At 39.6% G+C, this 24,248-nt stretch overlaps 2 protein-coding genes across 5 annotated transcripts in view; one reads left to right on the top strand and one right to left on the bottom strand.

The window, feature by feature from the left end:
- LOC122570365 (serine-rich adhesin for platelets-like) overlaps window positions 1–20,693 on the bottom strand; it is a 53,529-nt gene extending 32,836 nt beyond the window's left edge. Inside the window, exon 1 of one of the 3 annotated variants that reach the window (XM_043732575.1) lies at window positions 20,358–20,693. In XM_043732575.1, the coding sequence (XP_043588510.1) occupies window positions 20,358–20,409 (52 nt within the window). In that variant the 5' untranslated portion in view covers window positions 20,410–20,693. Of the gene's footprint in view, window positions 1–19,759; window positions 19,833–20,357 lie in introns of those variants that run through there. The other 2 variants (XM_043732576.1, XM_043732574.1) reach the window with 2 other exon arrangements.
- Window positions 20,694–20,849: 156 nt separating this feature from the next.
- On the top strand, window positions 20,850–24,125 carry LOC122570368 (aladin-like). Of its 2 annotated transcripts, none has more exons than XM_043732583.1 (6): window positions 20,850–21,085; window positions 21,267–21,656; window positions 21,731–21,848; window positions 21,916–22,385; window positions 22,468–22,798; window positions 22,865–24,125. In XM_043732583.1, exons 1-6 carry the CDS (start codon window positions 21,030–21,032, stop codon window positions 23,171–23,173), a joined length of 1,674 nt encoding a protein of 557 aa, XP_043588518.1. In that variant the 5' UTR covers window positions 20,850–21,029; the 3' UTR covers window positions 23,174–24,125. The 2 variants fall into 2 exon arrangements, with proteins under 2 accessions (XP_043588518.1, XP_043588519.1); XM_043732584.1 differs by lacking the exon at window positions 20,850–21,085 and adding an exon at window positions 21,086–21,157.
- The last annotated feature ends 123 nt before the right edge of the window (window positions 24,126–24,248 follow it).

Raw genomic sequence — 24,248 nt, 5'->3', positions numbered from 1 at the left:
CAAATTCTGCAACCGGTTAAAAATGTTTTGTAACAAATAAGTCCAGAAGGCAATAGGAAATAAAGTGAAAATATTTCTAAAAGATATAAAATAGTCGACGATTAGTGGTAGACAAATAGAACGTTTAAAAAACTAGAAATAGAAACTGGGAAAGAGTAAATTTAGAGAAATGGCGGAGGCAACGAGCAGCAAGGCTATGAGATATACGTAGCCTGTAAAGTTGAAAGTTTGTTCGAGTAATATCAACCTGGAGAAATTTAAAACTACAGAAACGCAAGTTCGAAGATCTGTAGGAGCGGTGAACGATTGCGAAACTTGCGAAGGCTAATGAAACATGAAAAGAAGCACGATACGAAACAGAGAACTAACCGAAGTTTCAAATAATACACGGTTCGAAAATGATCGTACCTCTATACGCTGTATAGAATTTTTCGAAGGATAAACGAGACTTGGAAATGTATAGAGACGCGGTATAAGAATACAATGGAATATCGCGGACGAATGCCAATCTAAAATAATATGGAACGCGTAAAACTACTGCGCAGGGTATTACAATGACTTTGCGGCTGATTGTATCGCGTTTTTGTGGGCGCGTGTACGTTAATATCTCCCAAAAAGTTGAATTATCGACTGTCAGGGAAAGTTGTTCTTTTTTCAGCTTTTTTGATATATCGCGATATATCGTATATGTCACAGCGAGAGCGTAAAATTTAATAAACGTACAGGTACGTTAAGCATATACGAAAATGTCTACTATTCCTAATAAATATATTCAGTTCACTAGACGAGACGTACGTTTCTACCAAATAGTAAAAGTTTCAATCTCTTTGCTCGCGAATACATAAATTATACGAATCGTATAAATCAATTAGTACGTGCATATATCGACTGGCGAGCGCACGCGTTTATCGAATTAACGTGTAAACGCACCGTGATACGCGTGTGTCTCTGGCTGTCTTGGATCTCGTTTCACAAACGCGGTTAACACGCACTCTACGGAAAGAAGACCGCGGACATTTATGGAATTTCACGTTTTTACGAATGTAACTGGAGGAATAAGATCCAAACGGAAATCTTTCTTACTTATCGAATACTATTGCCAGCACATACATGCATACGCTTGTTTATCGTGCAATTCGAACGATATCCACGATCGTAGACGCTCCTCCTTTCTTTCTTCGGATGTTAAATTCTACGCTTTTTCCTCGAGACCGAACAATGACCGATATAGAACATGCGATACCCACGATCGGCATTGCTTTCTCTTACTCTATTTTTCCCTGCTACTTGCTTCTTAAATATTATATTCTGGCCGCGTTCCTCGAAAAACGAACGCGATATAGGGCATTCGTTGTACGACTTAGACGATCGTAGCCACAAACGTAGATAGAACCTAGCCTTTAATAAACGCTCGGAGGATATACGACACAGAGTGGGTAGAAAGACGGTCGCGTATTCGCAGATGGAAAAAGGTGGACGAGGAGGGACGAAAGCTTCGCATAGCCGTGGTCCCCGCGCGAGACGAATGATCTTATAAGGTGGCTCGCAGGCAGATAGGACAGCCAGACATAAGTGATTTGGAACGTGGTACCATTATAGAACCGGCTAGCAACATTGTAGAAAACATAGACCGCCTGTTCTTCCGCTCCCTGTAAGCTAGGAGGCGACTAGATTCCAATTCGTCACACCATCGGCACGATCGTCGTACAATCACTTTGCCAAGTCAGTTTCCTCTTCATCATCCCTCTGTTTCATCGACATCGACTCGACTCGAGAAAACGAATTTATGTACGAGCTGGATTTATACGCCCCATTAGACAATCAGTTAAGCGACAATCGGCTGTGAATCAACATGACGCACGAGCTGTTCGTACGCGAACGATACTTACAAGAATGTAATACGTATGCTAACAAGCAGTTAACGTCGATCAATTTGTTTCTTTGATGAAACTGACGGATAGGCTAATATCGGATGTCGCGATGAAGTTTATATTTGTCGTTAACGTTCGCGAATGATCGACGTTCGGTGCAACGCAAGGGACGAAAAGAGTAATTGCATCCAAGAAATAGCACGGTTTATGGTTTACATCTTCCAAGAAATTTCAATACAATGGCCACAAAAAGATATTTTATTTAGGTACTGGTTATTTAGATCCAATCGTATTAAATTTCCTGTCGTTTAGCAGTAGTAGTTTTATACGTCGCAGCTTTTAAACATTTAAGTAGCAGAGAACGATTAGAGGAGGAAAATATCGGAACGATAATTAACAAACCTTCCACAATTTTCTTATTTGCTTATTTAGCGCCGTTCGCACGATAAAAAAATAATTACGAGTACTATTACATGTACGTGACGCCGCAAAAGTGCAAGGAAGCCACGAAATAACGTCTCGTATCTTTTCCACTTGTACTATTTCGAAATGATTTTCAACTTTTACATCACAGTCTAACATATTTTTACTCTGTGACACAACGTTCGAATAAAGCGACGTCGGCAACGACCACCTGTCATTTTAACGAATATAAATAATTTTTAATTAAACGTTCGATCGATTCGTGGAAAAAATTTGCACGAACGATAATTACGAACAAAATAGAATTTCTTTGCTACTTTTCACAACGCTAGATTTTCACTTATCTCTTCAACCGTAAAAAAAAAAGAAAAAAAAAAAGAAAAGAAAAAAACGGAGATGCTAGCAGCAAATTATTCCACAAAACGTTGGTTCCAGCTTTCCTCGTGCCACTTATTTAATACATTGTAAAATTAAATCCCACTGGGAGAAAGCCCCGGAATCTGATTTATTAGCGTTTATTAGCTGCGAGAGTAATCGCGTTCGTCGAGTCCAGTTAACCCTAACCTTGTTTAATTTAATATATCCTGGTGAAATAGCTACGAGGACCAAAATTCTTCGTATCTTTCGATAACGATCGGAATATATAAAAAGTTATTTCGTTACATATCCTGTTCTGTATCGAATATATTACCTTTTTCATTATACGAATTTAATTGGCTTGCTTTTACAAATTATTAGCAAATTGCAAAATTCTATATATACGTGTTACCTTGTTCCGCAATTTATTTTATCAACGTGCAAAAATTCCCGCTGCAAAAGAGGAACGATATAATGTATCGATATACATATTCTAAATATTTCATGCAAATCCGTATCTTTATAAACGCAACTAACGAAACGATAGAAAGATTCGGTCTACTCTACCGTGTTTAGCTCTTTCCCCGTAAATACCTGAAAATCCATGAGCCAACGATCGACATAAATCAAGGTACGATTAACGCCTTCCATATTTCCCTTTTATATTACAATTATTCCGTTTCATTTTTACGAGCAACTCTCCCGTGACGCGTACTCTCTGATAAACTCGTAAGGCGCGAAATTAAAACCATTTTTCACCGGAGCAACGTCGATTCGTATTGCAGATTCTTGCGACAGTCAACGATCACGGAGTTTATAGGTTTGATGGAAGCTTGCCTGTGTTTCCGGGCTCCAAGAATAAATCAACGAATCGATAATGTATCTGGGCGTGCAGCGGTCGCTCCATCGATTTACGTGCACGTGAAAAATTAAAGAAGATGCACGATTTTCTCGATTGCCTGACAGCAACAAAGATTTCTACGTGTTTCGATCTTTGCAACAGCGAAGCTTTCTCCGCCTCGTACGTAAAGGCAGTGATTCCGCGAAAAAACGCTTTAAATCGGCTATGTAAATTGTAAGAACGAAATCACGCGTGTACACGCGCGCACGTACATATGCGAAGAAAGTTGGGAATATTACGCATTCATTTCCGACGACGTTTCAACTACTTTTAGGCTATCAGAAAATTACGCGTAGTAAAGATAACTGATCCTTGATTAATTAATAACATTATACGTCGTTACATACCTCTATGTACAATGCCAATACTCGTTCGACATTTTTAACGGATTCATAAGCGAGTAACGGAGCAAATAATATTCTATTATATTATGATATTACGATATAAGTTACGACGGTGAGTAAAAAAGGTTTAAAACTTTGCGGCTACTATCGTTAAATGGAGGAAAAAGGTGCTGCGAAAAAATGCTTTCCATAATAAACACGCATTCGTACTTTTAACCTCGTGTTATAAAGGTAGACGTATTTTTTTTTTTTAATGCCAGTTAGTTGTACGCGTAACGAGAATTTCATGAATTTCCAAGTTTCCAAATCTTTACGAGCAGCTGCGTAACAACGCATCGTACCCTACCCTTTTTGCCCTTCGAATCTTTAAATTCGACTGGACGATTAAAGAAAACGGACGGATTAAAGAACGCGAAAATAAAATTCGAGTCAGAATTAGCCCGAACTACATGGATCGGGCATCGAAATCTCGTTTCCGTGCTCGTAACTTCGACTCGCTTTTCTAATTTATTAAAGTGCATACTGTGATACGAGGCCATCGTAGCGCCGTATGCACTATCATGATGCTCTACGTACGAACCTAAGTAAGCCGCCAGACGAACATATCGATTTACACGAGCGAATGGCCTAAGCAAGCAACTGGATCTCGTGTTTGAGAAACATCGATTAATCCGCGTTTAATGCGAAACGATCGATCAATAAAACGATACGATTTAAACGCCGCGTCGGGTCGTAATAATATATGGAACCGCGTAAAGTCCAAGCGAGAATACCAACGCTACTGTCACGCGCTCAGAAACAGTAATAAGGTAGACAAAACACGCTGCATACCACAGCTATCGTTAGCAATAACCAGATAGTAACGGAATAGCGGCGTCCGATAAATACCCGACGATAACCCAACCAGCGACCGAACCTTAGTAAATATAAGAACCCTCTCGAATCAACACTCGAACCGTCTCTTTTAGTCATAACACTCTGAACCGTCACTCTGTTGCATCCGTGCAACAAATTTTACTATCCTATCCAAAGTCTAAATTTTTTACCTAACTTGTTTCGTGAATTTCGTGATATCTCGCGTCTCCTACGATCGTGCGCTTCGATCGCCTTTTAAGATTCCTTCGCACATTACATTTCCAATGTAAGAGTTACGGCCGAACTGGATTTTTACTTTAATCTTAAACTTCGTTTCAGTTTACAAAATTGGAACGCGTTAGACTCGAGTCGGAATGAAAAACCTGATTTTAACAGGCAATACTATTTAGTACAAGGTATACCTTTACTATTGTACGCTATCCTTCCTAGAATTTCGATATCCTTCCTGTTACTTTAGCACAAAACTAATATTGCGCGCGCGTTAATATCTCGCGTCATACAACAAGGTCAAGGAAGAAACGCGTCGCGTCGAACAACACAGATTTGAAGGGAAATAAAAGATACTTCAAAGGCGAGGAAAAAATGTTAAGGTGGTGGAAAAATTGCAAAAAACTACTACGTTGGAAGGTCTGCGTTCGACGATCTCGATACCGAAAAAAGAGGCTTACGGTAAAAGTGGCGATGAATATGTGCCTTCTTCTTTCGAAGCGTTTATGGCACTAGGGGATTCACAGAATGTAAATAATTTAGAAAATATTACATTGGTATCGTATGGTGTCTGTCGCGTAATTGTTCTTGTATTATTGTTTTCGAAACGTGGAATGATAATTGTAGAAAAAGGAGCGTGTTTTATCGTTGAAACAATCGTATCTCTCCGTTTAATTCCGATAATTAATTCTGCGGATTCTAGTTTATAACTATAAATAGTATATAATATAACTATAACTAGTTTATAATATAAAAAATGCGAATTACAGAGAATTAATGCAACGAGTGATCCACGATCGGGAAAATGGAAGCTCGACGAACAGGCTTGACTTTTGACCATCGATAGGAAAAAAATTCTCCTCGGTAGGGACGATAAATCAATCCATAAACCTGGAGAGCTGCCCGTCTTCTCATAGCGTAAACTCGTCTCTCTTATCCCGCGTATCGATTCCGCCTTTTTTTCTTCTCCCTGTCTTTTCTATCTTTTCACGCGGTTAGACAAAGCGAAAGCGACGTGTTTTCTCAGAAGCGAGTATCTTTCTGGCCGAGGTTCACACACTAGTATCTCAGAGGATAGTTTCGACTGAAACAACAAATAATCACGAAACATACGCGGGGACATTCGATACCAAGAGATTTGAATCTGTTTCGGAAAACGTGGAAACAGGTCGGTGGTCGGGGACGTAACTCTGTTCTAGGAGGCTCGCACATGGTCGAGGAAAAAACGTGTTGTGACATCGTCCAGCATCGAGAACGCGGAGAACCGACAGTGGAAAAAAGGCGCAGTATCCGATTTCGAGCCAACGATCCTAATGGTACAAGCCAATAACCACGTTCATTACGCTTATTACAGGCTCGGACCGTATTTTTTCTCCTCTCGCGGAGAACTGCATAGGATAAGGCGGGAGTTGGTCGAATCGGTTAAGTTTCAAGGCTGTAAAAATTTAACATTAAGCTTCGCACAGAGTAATCGAAGGAGGATAGCGAAAAGATGGCGCGTTCGCAGCCCTTCAGCTGGGCTAGAATTCTGACAAGTCCTAAGGTATAAAGTAAGAAATGTAGATGAAATCGAACAAAATGCCGAAATACGTTCGATCGCCTCAAGTTCCAAGTTGTCTCGTCGTTGTTAATTAACAATTCGAGCCATGCGTTTCTAAATACTACGTAAATATCGACTTTCCTTTACAAAATACCGTCTCGGACGTATGAAGTAACGTTTTAAATCGCGCTACGTACCTATTACTGTTGTAAATGGCCGTGATAAAGGGAGCAAAGTAATTGGTATAGGCGTTAAAACGGTCGATACAAAATGTATCGATACGCTACTTACAATAGATGTATACATGGTCGTCTGCTGTGTTTCGGTGTCGATTCGCGTCGTCGGAACTCGTTACTTTCCACAGTCACCGTTAATTCACTTCCCACGTGGCAATTAACGATTTTCATCGTTTAAGAGGCAATAGTTGGCGTAGGATACGAGCGAGAAAAGAAATGGCAAAAGATATTAAATCCCTGAAATTCCGTTTTATAACGGCAATGTTAAGAAATAAAGGTCGATCGTGTGGATGGATTTTAAACAATTACAAACGAAACGTTGTCTCTAATTTAGCCGAATTGAAACCGTGTTAAATTATATTGTAACTATTCCTTTAAAGCAAAAGAGATTACGTTTACGTTGAAATGGACAGCTTTATTTTGTTCGATCGCTGTATGGGACGGCTACGCACAGCCCGCTGTTGCTTGCGGTACAAGCATCTTAAACCTACCTATCTATAAGTACAGCAATTTATAAGGTATTTTGATTCGCAGTTTAAAATCGTGAAATGCCAGAGAAACGTTCAACTTTAAAACAGATTTACGACTGAAATTAATTTCTACGCTCGATGCTTGTAGAATGACTTGATATATTATCGTTCAAAACGTTTCATCTATCGATTCAAGGAGGTGAGTAAAGCTACAGAATGGCACGAACATGTCCCATATTGCGCATTTATACAGGTGCCAAGAACAGTCAAGAACAACATGAACAGTCCAATAATAGTTAGAAGGGCGTGTCACCTTGCGATCGCGAATCTTGTGATTTCAGTCTTTCTATATAAGTAGCATGCTCGTTTACGTTTTCCACGCGTACGATAATAGACGATACCATTTTACAACGCTACCAATTATTATATAATATCTACCGATTATTCAATAGCTCTTTCGTTAAGGTACGATGAAACGATGGAGACAGTTTTGCCGGTTTGTCAGCCAAATGTCGCGACGACGGGTAAATAATCTGGTAAACAGAATCTATCGAAGCGACAGAATTTCTCAAAGTGATAGTTTCTTGACAAAAAAAGCAACGCAGCCGATCCAAGGAACCAAGAGTCGTGATAAAATTTCAAATTCTAGTATTCTATTTCCGTTGCGGCAGACGCGTACTCGCTGTTACGTTATCATTTCATAGAGCTACGAATTAAACGACAGAATAACGCGTTCGACATAAAGCTGTTAATCTCGTTCTAATCCGAAGATCCGCGTAAGTAGCGAGAAACGTGAATGGCACTATTTATAACGATCTAAAACAAGAGCAAGTGTATTGGTATTTTAAGCATTAACCTAGTTCGTATATTTTCAGCGTAAAAGCAATCTAATCGTTGCAGCAGTAAACTCGCGCGAACACGTAAATAGGCAACAATTAAAACGCGTAATACTCGTGAAGCTTCGCTTCGAACCGCGGTAAGGTGGCGCGGTGAGGTATGGTGATTCTGCAAACGCGCGACAGGATTCTCGAACCGTTCTCCACTTCCAATAATACAGCAACCTAATTCTCGAAATATTTACGTAATTAGACGATCAACTGGATGCATACGAATTAGAGAGAAACGAATAACCGTAACTAATTAACTGCTCCTCTTTTCCGCCGATACCGTTGTTAGCCGTGAACGAAGCGCCATTCACCATCAGAGAGGCGCCTATAAATCCATCCAGCCGAGGAATTGGGATTCGCACAGAAGATTTTCTAAGGCCAGAAAATCACGCGGCTATTTCTGCTCGCGGTGGCCAAGCGTCGCCGAAATATTTCAACGAGCATTGCTAAACTGTGCTCAATGAACTCGATGGACCAACCCTTCCGCTGGCAGATGTACAGAACAACGACCGGGCATTTGCCAATCGAACGCGCGCCATCACCGCCAGGTTACCGATTCCTCGAACCGGATTAGACCGTCGAATAATCGCAGGGATCGTAACCGAACGCCACAGGTGGGAAACGCCTGGTAGCCCACGTTTTCCGACTTTTACGAAAAGACAACCTTAGAGACGAATATTTTTGTCGATGTTGAGAGCAACGATGGAAAGATACCGCTTTCGTTTCGACAAAAATTAACTTCCCTACGATGAAACTTCCCTTCCGCAGAAATTTAAAAGATCACTGTTACTCTTCGTCCCTGGACCTATAAACGCATCTTACTTGTCGTTTCGGCCGAGAAACTTATCACTGGACAACGACGAATACTGTCGCGACGTGGAACAATCAAGGAAGAGGAAAAAAAAAGGGAGTTACGCGTGACGATAACGTAACGTAACGTAACGTAACGTAACGTAACGTAACGTAACGGTGTGAAGAAAAATGAAATATAAATGCGCCGGCTCGTTATGTATTTTGCGGACGATTCTTCCGTGAATCACTTTCGCGTTCACGTAACGCTACTGAGAAATCGCGTACCAGGAATAAAGTCCTAAAGGAACGTTGCGAACGGTGAGCTATGGTGAAAGACTCGATGTGCGGTTATGGTACAGCGAATGTGGAATATCTGGCGTTTAACGTATTTGCTGGTATTCGTGGATAGAACAGTCGCCCATAAAACTATCAGAGCTTAGAACGCCAAGATTTCGTATTGAAAATACTCGTAATTAGCTCAACATCAGCCAAGCGATATAACGGACAACGAAACTGGTAACACTGGAAATACAAGGATACGCTTATTTCGTACAAGGGGACCTTTTTACCGACAATGAGCTTCATATTTAAAATACTTTATCCGATACCGTTAAATACCATATCGTATGTCGCACGTTCGATTGCTCGAGGCAGCGATAATTCGAAATAATTAAATAGAATTTTCCGAATATATCTTTCTCCGCTATCCCATCGTTGATGCCAAATTATTGGCCAATTTAGGATCTCGAACGTAGTAAATATAATGGCGAACGTGATCGTTCAAAGTCGAAAGTGTGAACGCGCAATTTGTGAATTGAAATTAGACGGTGAAGCAATGCAAACAGAAAAGCACAAAAGACAGGCGTCGAGAAAAGCGGCAAATCGGACGGCTACTGCGTTTGGCAAATCGTCAAAAGTTCTTTAACCTTTCGGGGCAAGGTGGGACAAAGCAGCGACAGTGCTACACGCGATTAACGCTGCGAGTACGCACAGTGACCATATAGATAATATATAGATATATATATATATATATAATATAGTGTGTGAGTGTACGTATAATATGTACGATATACGCGTAATAGTTTCCTACGGTAAATATACGGTAAATATATTTGTCAGCCGTTGTATTCTGAGAAACCGCGAAACGCGACGTACCAGGATACGTTTAATCGATGAGAGATGCGGGAGAACGATCTTGCAAGCGGGATGTCACAGAGATGACGGTAAGAATTTGGCGAGAAACGTTCGGTTCGTCCACCCCCGCGCGGGATTGCCCCGTTCGCGAGTCGCTCAAAGTTAAGTATAACGTCTCGTGACGGCCCAACGATTCGAAAGCGGGATGGCGGACCGCGTGACGAAGACCTCGTGGTCACTCACGTGCTATTCATAACCTGAACTCGAAGCGGCTCGTTCCGCACGCACTTTTCGTCGACGTTGCGTCGAACGAGGAACGCGTTATAACGTTTCGCGAACAACGCGCGCATTCCCACGTGCACGGCGATTTTAACCTCTCCTGACGCGACGCGCTAGAGTAGAGTAGAGTAGAGTGACGCGTAAAAATGATACGAAATTAATAATGTAACAAGTTAGAGAAAAAACTTGTCCGTTAGGCGTTAAATCACGATCGCACGAGCACCTATGTGACGACACCGACGACGTTGACGTAATTTTTAACCAACGTTGCGTTTTTACATCAGACATTAGATCTTTCTTGTACGTTAACGAAGAAACAGCTATCATGAATAACCAGTAGGTACATGGAGCGATTTACGTAACTGGAACAAATTATGTGGAACGAGATATACGTGTGCGTATGTGCGTATGCGTGTGTGTGTGTGCGTGTATAACGTAAAAACAAAATTGGAGCAAAAAGAACGCACGGGACAAAATATATCTTCCAAGAAAATCTTACGTTTCTTAACACTATGCGATGATAAAGATTCGTATACGAGAGTAACGTATAAAGAAGCATGTAGAGACACGGATAGCAAAGTTTTCCAGTAATTTACAGCTGCGTTTAAAAGTAGAAAAGTTTGCGATCACGTAACAAAGCATCGGCAAATCGTTTCAATCGACAAATTTTCTAATACGTTTTCCACGTTTTTCATATTCTTGCTATCGTCGAATCGATTGAAAGATAATAGTAATCGACTCGCCGTAGCAAAATTGCTAAATTATTTTCATCGTATCAAACTACTAGATTGAACCTTATCGAGTTACTTCGGCTTTACCGAAGCGGAGCAACATCGTTCGGCGTTCGTTCGAAGCGGAAAGGTGTCCTCGTAATAAAAGCTCGAAATCGCGGCGCGCTAAATCTTCTTTGCTCGTCCACACAGCGAAGCGCGCGCAGCTATGCACACGATACGCACACCGTTGTCACATGCCGTCACACGTAACGCACGCATAGCCACACTTTATTACCGACGGCCTCCGAGCTTGTTACGTAATCCACCGGAACGTCGGGAAGGTCTACGATCTGCAACACGTGCAACGTTCACGCAGAGACATCGTAATCACCACTGACACAAAGTACCGTCTTTTTCTATTTATTCGACGGAGGAATCTCGCCCCTCGAGATATTTTAGTTGCATGGAATTCTTCGTCCTACTAGTTCGCGCTAGTTTCCACTCGTCTAGCTTCGGGCTGACCAGAATTTCTTTTCTCTATATTCGTTTTAGTAAATGCATACATGAAACGTGCTTACATATCGCGATTGCATATCAACGCGTCTTATAAAAAGAAAAGTATCGAGATTAATAGAGCTTATCGCTTATTGCGACTAGACTGCAGATTTTTACGCGTTCATAGGAAACTTAAAATTGCAAACCGCACGAAATACGCGTAATACGTAAAAGTATATGAAATATATAAAGTAGAAAAAACGTGTACAACGTACGGCGAAGATGACGCGAGTAATCGCATTGTAGTTTACAATGGGGAAAAATTTGGAAATTTAGAAAACTGTAAATGCGTCTGTAGGAGCTTTTCGAAGATAAAAGTGAAAAACTGCCCGAGGATGCTTTAGAGGGTTGCCTGAAAGGTGGCAGAAGATAGTAGGATACAACTTATGTTTGAATAAAATTTATGTTTGAATTTTCTATGAAAAATAAATAAATAAATGGGAAGTCCTGTTGGCCAATCCGATACAACTAGCGATTACGCGAATCAGCGTAAAATATTACTGCAATTACGGGATCATTACGCGAGCTAGATTCGCGTAAGAAAGAACGAGGAAGTTTTGTTTTCCAACTAGGAAGTTTAGTCTGTAAGGAATAATTATGTGCGATTGTTCGGAGTAATCGTATCGCGATTACGGTAGGTATGTTTATTGTTTGCGATATCGGATCGTCAGATGGATCGATATTTTGAATACCGATATAGTCGAGGCTCGATCGATCGAAATATCGATAATTTGAAAGGTAAATGTTTAAAATAGTCGAATATCAAAGTGTTTGGTTCTGAGAATATCGGTGTTCCATGTTTCATATACCGATATTCAGAGCCTTCGTCGATACGATATGTAATTATCGGAGCGTTGTCCGCACTAAATGCTACTAACACGTACCATCGAGTATCAAAATTAGCAGTATCTATTTACTATAACTAAATGAAACATTGGAACGTAAGTATTTGTTTCCTAAAATAATTGGAATACTTTGATTAGATGATACTATGTCCTATATCCACGAAGTATCTGTATGCACGGCTAAAATATAAGTACTCGACGTGTTACTTTTTCGGATCGAATACCGTCGCGTGATTCTATGAAAGAAAACGAACGTAGATAATTCAAAATGATTTAAACGTCGACAAGCGCTTTCCTCTTGCACCCAAACCACCGCGTCCTAAATTGTTCAAAAAGCTGAAAATCTCTGCTCTAACGCGTTCGAACGATCAATGAATTATTTAGATAGCAGATGCAGTTTGCGATATAGCGCGTAACACGAATGCCGGTACGTAACTTCTTTGGGGCGAGGCTGAATGAATCTTTTCTCGTTGCACATAATACTCGTTCCTGCGTTTGCAGAATCTAAAAGTAGCTGCAGCTTCTTGAGATTTACTCGGTTATACGAACTGAAAGTCGTAAACAAGCTCGAGCGTCGACGAAAATTTATAGGCTTCCTATTTTTTGAACAGCGATATCAAGTGGCTATACGATATACCCGCGGAACAATTTGAGAAGTTAAACTCGTTACGCAAAGATATCGTGCTCGATAATGACGTTAAATCGTTAGTCGACGAGAACGATACGGCGATCGCGATACGATTTTACTTACAACAATCGTCCACTGTACGATAGCGAGGTGCGAAACGAGACTCGGCGGCCGGTTACGTAACAAACAACGTGCCTAACTTTCAGGGCACATGCGTTCACGCATAACCAATCCTTATTCCTTCTGTTCTCGGTCGATGTTATACTTGGTTCTCTCTCTCTCTCTCTCTCTCTCTCTCTCTCTCTCTCTCTCTCTATCTATCTATCTATCTATCTATCTGTCTCTATCTCTCTGTTCGCGCGCACCATCATTCGCGTGCATATCCAAGCTTCATAACCGATCGCTTATATTTAGATACAACCCATTTAGTACCTATTAGACGTATCGCAGCGATACAACGCTAGTGATTTCTTTTATCGAATCTTACAAGTATTCGATACAGTAGAACTTACTTATTACGGTGGAAGTTAATGCCGAGCCTCTATTATCCGAACTACGATCGAGTATAGTTTCGTAATCCGAGTAACGTTATTCAAAGATTACGACAAGAAAGAATATCGTACCTGTTTGATTATATTTGCTTCGATATAAATGGTTAAAAATGAAATTGCACGTGTATTTGCGCGATATTGCAACGCCTGATAGAGGTAAAGCATGGTTAGGTTAGATCGGGTTAGATGCAACGTTTCGAACAGAGTGCGCGTTGCTCACGACCTTTCCTCTTCGACGTATCTGATGGTCAAGGTCATCGGAATCGAGACCCACCCTTTTTGCGCATAATTAGCATCCCCGTATACCGTGATTCTCTTTTCATTCTCCTATACGTATATTTTTAAATTTCAATATCCTCGTCACGATGGTCTCTCGATAGTGTACTCGTTGCGACGCTAACGACATTTCGATGCGCGTAATACGTTCGCAACAGAAAAATACTCTCTAAATCACTGTACGTAATCAATTATTTTGTTCGCTGTCTACCGAACCTCTCTTACCGAAACTGCCTTGTCCTCGATCTGTCCCGATAAACGAGACAAACGGAACATTCTGTACGCATACCGTGTATTTTTGCGCTTTTAAATTTCGCACAAATGCATAAAAGTTGGCCGTCTAGCGATAACAGCGCTGTTTCTAATCGCCAAACGATACGATACGATAGAAGAGGAATACGTGATCCCTGCTCGCAGTAGTACGAGTCAATTATTGAGCCCACTCATGGAGTTGGCAAGAAACACCATGAACCACGGATCTATCAAGATTCACGCATGTCGGCAACATCCCTGATACGGATCGTTTATTACTGAGGAACAGACCGCGCTATACGAATACGTGTTTCCATACACGACAGACATTTTATCAATGTGACGATAGACAATTTGCAATTGAACGATCGAATAATTTATCGAACTCGGATTGAAAGCAAGTAAGACTGATTTACAACCGATTTATACTATTCGATACTATTCGATACTATTCGATACTCGATAGAAACGATATTATTGGTAAGAAGTAGTTGTATTTCCGAAATTGAGATACACGATGCCATGTCTAACCTAACCCGGTAAATATTATAACGAGTAATACGTAAGAGACGTGTCTACGTAGAATAGATTTTTTCATATTCTCCCAAAGATGATTAATCTTAATTGATACCCTTAAGCAACGTTTTTAGATGACCGACAAATATTAATTCGTACTCGAGATATAAAAATTCTGAATTAGTTTAACGCACATACTCCCCGTAGTAATATTATTCCCGTGTCTCTACCCACCGATCTGTCCTTGCTGATCTTTACTAATCACGATACCCACGGTCAAAAGATCCGCTTCCTTTCGCAAACACGGCCTCGTTATTTCCTTAGGATATTCGCAAGGGATCGACGTAGTCTGCGATAAGCATGCGTTTCTATCTTTGCTCTTTCGTTACGCTTCATTCGTTCGTACGTCCGAGCAGGACGACGATCAAGGCGCAACGGCTGCTCCTATTGATTCGCTCTATCTTAACCTCCTCTTCCCCTCTCCCCCCTCTCACTCCCTCTCCCTCTCATTCCTCTCCGAAGATCTTTGACTCCCCCCCCCTCGAAAGAGTGTGTCGCGGAGAAAGGGAATGAATATCAAGGGTCGCGAATCGTGAATTCTTGGCGAGCGCGCATTCTTTTTGGAAGGGAAGGAAAGGACGATCGAGTCTCATCCCCGATCGTTTAACCGAGTCGACTAAAAAAATCCATTTATGCCGCGTGTAAGGGCGCGGTCGAACATCAGGAAATAGGAAAGAGAACTTTGTTCGTATATTCGTAGTTTATATTTAAAAGATCAAACTATTTTCAATCGTAGTGCGTTTTCTTTCTTCCTTTTTTTTTCATTTTCGACCCAATTAGATGGTATTTTAATTAACGTTTGATCGATTAAATTGATTCTTTCCATTCGCTAGGACGAAAACGGGGTTAATTGCAAAAAGAGGCAAGGGTGGAAGAGAGGGGTTAGAAGAGGAAGATTATTTATCGGGTATTTAGTGAACTTTTCGAAAAAGAAATCTCTTGAGAAAAAGTCTTATTTTACGCTTTCTGTATAGAAATTCAGACGGGAAAGGCACAAAAAATATCGAGCTCGGAAGAATGGAATTGTTGTTGAGAGATGCAAGTTAAGGAAAGAGGAAGGAGAACGCATGTGTGCACGTTGAGCGGATGATGCATTTGCGGAATGCGTGCAAAAATCGCGTTCATTTTCCTTAGCTCGTAAAGTTTCGTTTTTGAAAATACTTGGAACAGGAGAGAGGACAGGAAATCCTTTCGCATTTAAAATCTTGGAAAAGGGCGTTACGCATAAAGTTTGTTAATCTTTGTCAAACCTATATCTTGAGAATCGAATAATACGAGGGTTTAGAATATAATGTTAATTTATATATATTTATATATCTATTTATCAAAGTGCAAAATTTGTCGAAAATTATACTCGATTAAGAGAGCGACAAAAGAAACCTTCGATCTCCTCGACAATGATGCATTCTGATAAACAAAAGCTAGACTCACGACGTAGTGAAGTCTTTCATAAAAATATAATAAATACTCCGTCTGGAAAATTGAAATATATTGAACAGAAATTAAATTGCTATTTATATAGATTCTCTTCTTCTGACCATGCTCGAAGCGAAAAATTGCAATACGCGCGCAGGCCTTATACATGCGTACGTATAGGTACAGCGTGAGAAGCACATAGGTACATATCATGCTATATATAAGATGATTCATGCAATTGAGATAAATCGTTTTCCTGTCTGGTTCAAGGGGCAGGGAGGTAATAAAAGAAAATAAAAGTGATACGGGCGGTACGATCTACGTTGAAAATGGAAACAATTTGGAACTTTTCTGCTGTTAATTTCGTAACGAACCACCAAACAGTCTTATATATATATATATATATATATATATATATAACAGGAGACATAGCACAGAAGAGATTTTTCGAGGAATTTCAAGTATATACGTACTGTATGAAATATTCGTACTTTAGCTGCTTTCTCCAATATCGGTACAAGCAAACCGTTCGTCGGAATCGATTCTACTAGGAAAGGAAATACACCGTTTAATTCGATAAACCAAGAACGGTTACAGGTATCAAGGAAAGATGATAAACATTGGCATTTCATTCAACCTATTCTTCAAAACACTACGCAACTAACTTTACGTAAACATAGCAACTGATCTCGTATCACAGCTACTAATTTTTCTGAGTCATTCTAATAGTAAAGAAAGGCCTAGCAATAATATCTGTTTTATGCTAAAGCTATATTTTGTATTAGATGTAAAAGATGAAAAGAAAAGAATTGAAATAAATTTAGTTTTACAGCTTATATAGAATATTGGATGTGTAGATTATTATTATTATTATTATTATTATTATTATTATTATAATTAATGTTACATTTTACATTACGAAAAATTGAAGAAGAAGAAGGAAACGTCTTAACGAATGGATACAAACAAGATTATAATTTATATAATTTGAATTTTGAGTTTGCACATTGAACTATCTGACGATAAGATATAAAACTTAAATCCCCTTTTATTTCCAGCAAAGATTTTAAATTATCATATATATTATGATATTAATTTGAAATGGTTACAAGTATCGTAAAAACTATCGGATGACGTAACCGACAGCTCTTGAAAGAAATACTTTTACTCCAACAAAATACTCTGATCTATCAAGTATGTAAATGCAAAACTTTTTTAAACGAGAACACGTTCATCTTTTTTCATCGCTCAACGAGATATTTCTCGCTATGTGGTAAAACGAAAACGTGACATTAATTTTCCAATCATTTCACCCGATAGTTAATGACTTTTATAGCGATAAAACGCGCATGCGCCAACTATCTCGAACTCGCACGCAACGCAGAAAATTATTCATTGGTTTAATAACCGCAGGAGAACGATAATTGGTAACGTACCAAGCAGAACAAATATTAAAGGCTTAACTAGCGTCTTAACCAAATAAAATAGAAACCGAGACGAGCGTCTTTTTAACATATCTAAAGTGCGAAAGTTTCTTTTCACGTGACGTCTATGCACGCAACTTCTTTCTACCTTACGACGGCATACAAAAGATCTGTTACGCAATTTCAAAAATAAATTACCGCTAGCACGAACACGAAGGCGCAGGAGAAAAAAAATATTCAATTCGCTCCACCTCGTTCACGGAAAACACAACCAGCTAACTTTCATCGCTAAACTAGTGCATCGCTAGAAACACTAGCCAAGCATTAGATGATTTGACACGCGAGCCACCTTGCGAACTACACGCTGCTCCGCCTATGTTTATATTTTCGTGAACATCGATTACCTAACTGCGATTCTCGTTTTAAATCGATGATATAATTCATCCATTCACGGTATTGAAACGAAATAAGAGCATAAATGAGAGTAGATACACATATTAATGAATGAAAAAGAAAGTTGTAAATAATTCCAAATAAAACATGCATTTACAGAACTAAAGAAGAAATTCAGTTTGCTATAAGAAGCGTACAATTAGAAGAAGCAAACTTTTATATACGAAGGAATTTATTTTCTTTTATATTTTATTATATTTATTTAGCTAATATCATTCGTGGTTTGAAAGCTCCTAACAAAATACGTAACGTTAACTTGTATCGCTTACAACTTAAGCAATAGTTGAAACACTGCTTAGAATTGCGACACTGATATCAAATTTTATTAGGCAATTTTGATACACCCATTCTAATAAGTAATTCACATTTACAGTTACTTTCTGCAAATATCACAAAATTAACGATTTTTAAACGTATGACGATGCTATAACGTCATAATACAAACGATCGGAGAAAGCAACCCCGGAGAAATCAAGTTAATGATATGAAAGAACAAAAAAAAAAAAAAAGAAAAGAAAAAGGGGAGGAAAGGAATTAAGAAATTAGTGATCAAAAATTTCATTTTACAAAATATCGGAAACTGTGGGGGTACGAGAAAATTTCTTAGCTAATATGTATACGGTACCGCCGTCTATGGTAACTCTTCAGCATAAACCCACATAACCTTATCGGGCGAAGATAACGCCAACGGGGCTGATAAACGAGAAACGAAACGTGATGTACAAGCAATATTCCAGACAAATAGAAGATAGGGGGTGGGATCGACAAAAGATGTATACAAAAAACGTTATGAAATACAACTAGCGATGTACATACATAGGTATATTTGGCAATCGTTGAGGTTTATTATCGTTCCAACCTAACATGTTCACGTGCGTGTTTGTGCTATTCAACGTTGACCGTGGAAGAAACCGAACATCAAAATAAATACACTTTACTATAACCAAAATAATCAACACAATAAACCTGTGTTTATAAGCCTGATTATAGCTAGGAACCGTATATCGGCAAAAGAGTAATTGAACAAGCATGTTTCGACACACGATACAAGAATGAATTACTTACAACAGTGACAGAATATTAAATTTTCTTTTCTTTCCTTTCTTTTTCTTTCATACATACATCGTTTCATTTGCTAATAGTAATGGAATATGTATACTTATTTACACAAGAAACAAACCGAACGAGAGACACGACTTTCTTTCACCTTCTGATGACATCATATACATATATATATATATATATGTATGTGTGTGTGTATATATATATATATAGTCTACCACCATCTTTGCACCCCGTTTTCTTCTCGACGACACGCGGTTGGAATGGAACTAACCAACCTGATTTTTTCAGATGCCTTAAAAATTCTCTATTTTACATTGTCTGTGACATTTTTGTGGCGCATTTCCACGGTATCTATCATCGTGTGCAATTCTAATGTCTGAACACACGACTTTCGTGGGGCAAACCCTTCAACGACGAGAACGCACCTCGCGTCAGAGTTCGAAACACCGCAGCGACAAACGTACAAGTCTCAACCGGAAAATAGAAGACATAGGTTATAGAAGAGCACGCGGTAGGAAACAGACGAAACTGCGTACTTTGTTTTTGCACTACAGTTTACACTGGGGACATATCACGGGGTTGGGTATAGAATAAAAGCAGCGTATATCAGAACGTTGACGACGGAGATATACCTCGGGCAATCGAGGAAAAAAGACGCTTAAAATACGAGAAGACAGCATTGACGTACCGTAAAGTTGCGTGTAGAGCGTAGTAGTAGACACATTTCCACGAAGGAGGAAAGTCATGGAGGGTGTTGTACGGATCGATGCCTGGCTAGGAAATGGTCCCGAACAGAATGGCAAAATTTCCTCGTAATATCGCGCATTGTCACCGGATGTAACTGACTCGCTGTACACTCGTTCATCTACGCGACGACGATCGTCCCATGTCGTTGTTTATCGCGAACGCGTATTTTCCGTTGCCGGGCAAAAGAGCAGCGTGTCTCGGCACACGACGTGTCGTATAAATGCAACCCTTATTTCGCAATCGCCTCGAAAATGATTTGAGATTATACAGAAATTGGTGAGGACAGATCGGGTGTCACGGTCACAACGGTGACCAGTAGAGCGCACACGTTCGATACCATGCAGCATGCAAAATTGCAATTCATATAAGCGGGCTGCGTTTTACGATAAATGTCTATATGTGATCAATGATCAATAACTAGACCGAGAACATGCGGCCACGAGATACACTCGCAAGTTTCGAAAGCATGCATCATAACCTCGGACATAGGCGACGTTCGCGTGTCTCGCAATAAATTTCATTGATAAGAAAACACTCACTACCAATGCTGAGAGTTCTCCATCGAGTTTTCCGCTTAGAACCCTTGCCCATCTTTCGCGAAGACCGAGCTGGTCCTCCTCCCTTCTGTCTCTCGTCTTCTCAGCGATCTCGGCCAACTTTCTACAGCGACAGCTCCACCAAAACCATGTTGATCGCGATTGATCTTGCTACTACCTTGGCGGTAGCATTTTAACAACTGTCCGCCGACCAGTGTGTCTCACGTTGCTACTCTTATTGAGAGAAAAAGCTTTGGAACGATACGAACCGATAAACGAGACCTATCCGTAGCAGAAGACAACTCTAATACGTAATCCGCGCCGCACGAATAGCGACCACATACTGCTGTCCCCACCTCACCCCTCCCTTTTGGTCCCCACCCTGCTCCAATGGAACCCCTACTTCTAGCTGTGTCACGTTCGACGTAACTCGCCGAATGTTCAACCTCTAATCACGTTTCCACAATTTCGAAAAGATCTTTCTACGGAAAATGTATGTTTGCGAGATTTTTGGACTAAACCGTAATACACGAGTGCACACACTCGTCATGTCATGCGAATTTCTAGTAGCAAACTTGACTAAAAGTTTGTCTTCGTGATTGAAATGTTTTGAATAGGAGCCAATTGCCACATGCGCAATAGTATTACGATTCTGTGTCACGATTGGATGTTGCCATGGTAACCGATGTAAACTTTCGTTCGCCATTTTATCCGGCTTCAGATGTAACAAGGTATTTGATTCATTTCATCTCGAAATATGATTTAGCTGGTCTTTTTTTTCAAATCTACTCGTCCTAATAATTGTCTGTCTTTAATTTTTCCAAGAGAATAACCATCTTGTGGTTATTCGTTATTTATTTCCTGCACATAAATATCTGTAGAATTTTATTCCTTCGTATCTTATTTTTATAGGTTAGACAAGTACGTATCTGAACGAGTAATTATGATCAAAATATTGTCTCTGCATGAATTTGATTCCCCCTCTGCCGATGATTTGGCTACTGTTGCACTTATAGAGGACGTTTTACATTATTGTGATTATGATAATCTAACCAATGAATTACAACCATTTGCCAAATATCTGCGACAATATCCAGAAGTTTCTATTACTTCTGACATTCTTGCTACACGCGAAACGGCACGCACAACTTGTGCCGGTGATTTGTTTTTACCAGTTCACGATAGTATCTTCAGAAGGCTGGTTAGCGTATGCAGAGAGAAAGGATTAATCGATGCTGTTTGTCTGGCTGCGTCTGCAGAACCGCAAGAAATTACACCAATCTTGCATTCGATAGCTACAAGGTATTAATAATAGCTGGTACAACAAAAATATTTCTTTAATTTTAAAATCTGATCTTCCATTATTTTAATTTTAGACTTAAGTGGATGTTAGATTTAGTAGACAAAGGAATATATCAGAAAGAAACTTTACCTACTTCTGGATTTGGATCAGTTGCGGATGTTGTTCACACAAGGGACTGGGAAACATCTTTGGTACGGTATTAACATAAGCGTTATTGTTTCTTGCGGTATATGTTATATCTGCAGTATTAATTTGTAGGCCAGGTGTATCTCATGGCATCCGCACTGCGCGCGACTAGCAGTAGTTACATGGGATGATCGTATACGTATATTTTCTCATGGAACACCGATAATACCGATTTTAAGGCACGGCGCTCAAAAATCCGTTTGTTGTATAAATTGGAGACCACTTGCTGGCAAAGAATTGGCAGTAGCGTGTCACGCGGGTGTCTTAGTTTGGACGATAGAATTAGGAGCAGCCAGTAATATTCTCAGTCACGCTGTGTTACTAAAACAAAGAAATCATGCTCCTGTAACAAGCGTTATATGGCATCCGCAGGGTGATCTGTTGGTATCTTGTTCTCCGGCTGATACACGTATGATTATCTGGGATACTTCTAAAAAAGAATGTGTTCCATTGAGACGAGTTGGAGGCGATGGCCTATGTTTTGCTCGTTGGTCGTCCTGCGGTTCTCATTTGTTTTCAGCCTCGTGTAAAAATATATTTAGGTATACCATATCATTGGTTTTGTATTCTTAACTTTTACAACTTTTATAAAATTTCATTTCACGTATTAATAACTACGCATAGAGTTTGGAACACAGGAGTAGCAACGTTATGGCACGCAGATAAATGGACAGTGCCTAATGGTCGTGTGGCTGTTGCTTGTTTCGGTCCTAATTTGACTCTGTTGTTTGCATCGGACGAAGACCCTGCCACAATCTTCTCTTTACCTCTACAAGAAAATATTTTCGATGTTAAGAAGCCTTCTCTCGACGACGTAAAAATGGCCGTACCTCTGATAGATTTAACAAGAGTTAATTTTTCGTTGGACGACGGTGACAGTTATGTTACTGTCGGTGGAAGAATAACTGCAATGGAGTGGGACCCTACAGGAAGATATCTTGCTATCCTATTCCAGGTATGTTCCTCGTTGAAATTTAATTCAAAAGATAATAATCTAATAATAGATCTGTTAATTACTTAGGACAGCCCATACATCGCATTGATTAAAACCAAACTAGGAAATCTGTCACGTGTGATTGACGTTAAACCGAGTTGTCTTATAAAGGGATTTCCGGGCGAAGTTCCCAATTGCATGGACTTTTATCAGAAGCGTCAAAAAGAATCAGGCAATATAATTTGTCTAACAATTGTATGGAGTAGTGGTCGTATCCAACACTTTCCAATAATTGAGAAGGGAATTGCTCCTGTTACGAATACGAGTACTTCGGTTTTATCGCACTCATTGTTAAGGCACGATACATACAATTTCGATTTGACTGCCATTTACTGATTATATCGGTTGTTATCTCGTCGAGCTACGAGAATTCTATCTTTAGTTCTTTATTGGTTAACGTTTATATAAGGGTCCAAATATTTTTGTTAAACGGAGTATGAAAGAGCAATAATTCGTCCGTATAGATCAGTCACGACGTTCTCGCATACCACATCACGTCCCGTCAGAAATTATATAATATTTCATAACCGATTCGTCAACGTGCCTAGGGGAAAAAACATCGTTCAGCGCCGTGTTAAGCTCTAATGTGCTATCTTTCTAACGTATGGGATATACTACGAGACGGTTCTCGGGTTCGGTTCCTAATTATACGAAGTCACATGCAGAGCGCACGTCTTTCTATTTTTACGTCGCTTGACCGAATGCTGAACGTCGACACGTACTTGTGTATATATTTGATGCGTCCCGCACTATTTTCAATACATTCTCCGGCGTTATTTATCCATCGTTTTAGAAACACCATCGTCCTAAATACAAGCTTCTTAAACGCAGTTTTTGCTTATGATTCATAAAATATAGATTTCATAGACCGCATAGGAACCTACTTGGTACACAGCGTTTTTAATCTATGTTGCCTTGTTTCGTTAAAAATCGTTCGATTGGTCAAGCTCATTGAGTAGTATACTCGCACCATAATGTACGATTACTTTATTATCGTTTTTTACCTTCTATATTATTCTATTAATCATCGTCATATCGGTCATCATAGAAGACACTTCTTCGATAGATCAAAGCATATATCTAGAAGACGTAAAGGTCAGACATTAAAAAATAAAATTGTAAGATTTCTAATACCAAGTACACTTAACAATTGCGCCGATCGTAATCAGAATATCTGTTGACATTTAGTACAAGTTGAAAGTTCTTCCCTATTCTTATATTTTCTAGTTACTTTATTGTAAATTCGTTTAATCGTTCGTATCATATAAATGCAAAACGTCGAATAAAATAAAATTGTTTGGTTTTCCAATAAATGTAATAACTAGACGGAATAACGTTTATGATCGTCGATGTGTATAACTAAAATTCAAACTGAGTACATTTTCAACTTTGTTTTTGATGAGAGAAACGG

The sequence above is a fragment of the Bombus pyrosoma genome, linkage group LG8 (assembly GCF_014825855.1).
Source record: "Bombus pyrosoma isolate SC7728 linkage group LG8, ASM1482585v1, whole genome shotgun sequence".
NCBI lineage: Eukaryota > Metazoa > Arthropoda > Insecta > Hymenoptera > Apidae > Bombus > Bombus pyrosoma.
Note: the sequence above shows the minus strand (reverse complement) of the source record. Positions and strands in the feature narration are given on the sequence as shown.

Bases quoted from the DNA above. Each gene is read 5' to 3' on its own strand.
- LOC122570368 (XM_043732583.1), top strand. From the start codon at position 21,030: ATGGTAACCGATGTAAACTTTCGTTCGCCATTTTATCCGGCTTCAGAT. The intron at 21,086-21,266 runs GTATTTGATTCA...TTATTTTTATAG, and splicing joins CCGGCTTCAGATGTAACAAG to GTTAGACAAGTACGTATCTG. The intron at 21,849-21,915 runs GTACGGTATTAA...ATTAATTTGTAG, and splicing joins GGGACTGGGAAACATCTTTG to GCCAGGTGTATCTCATGGCA.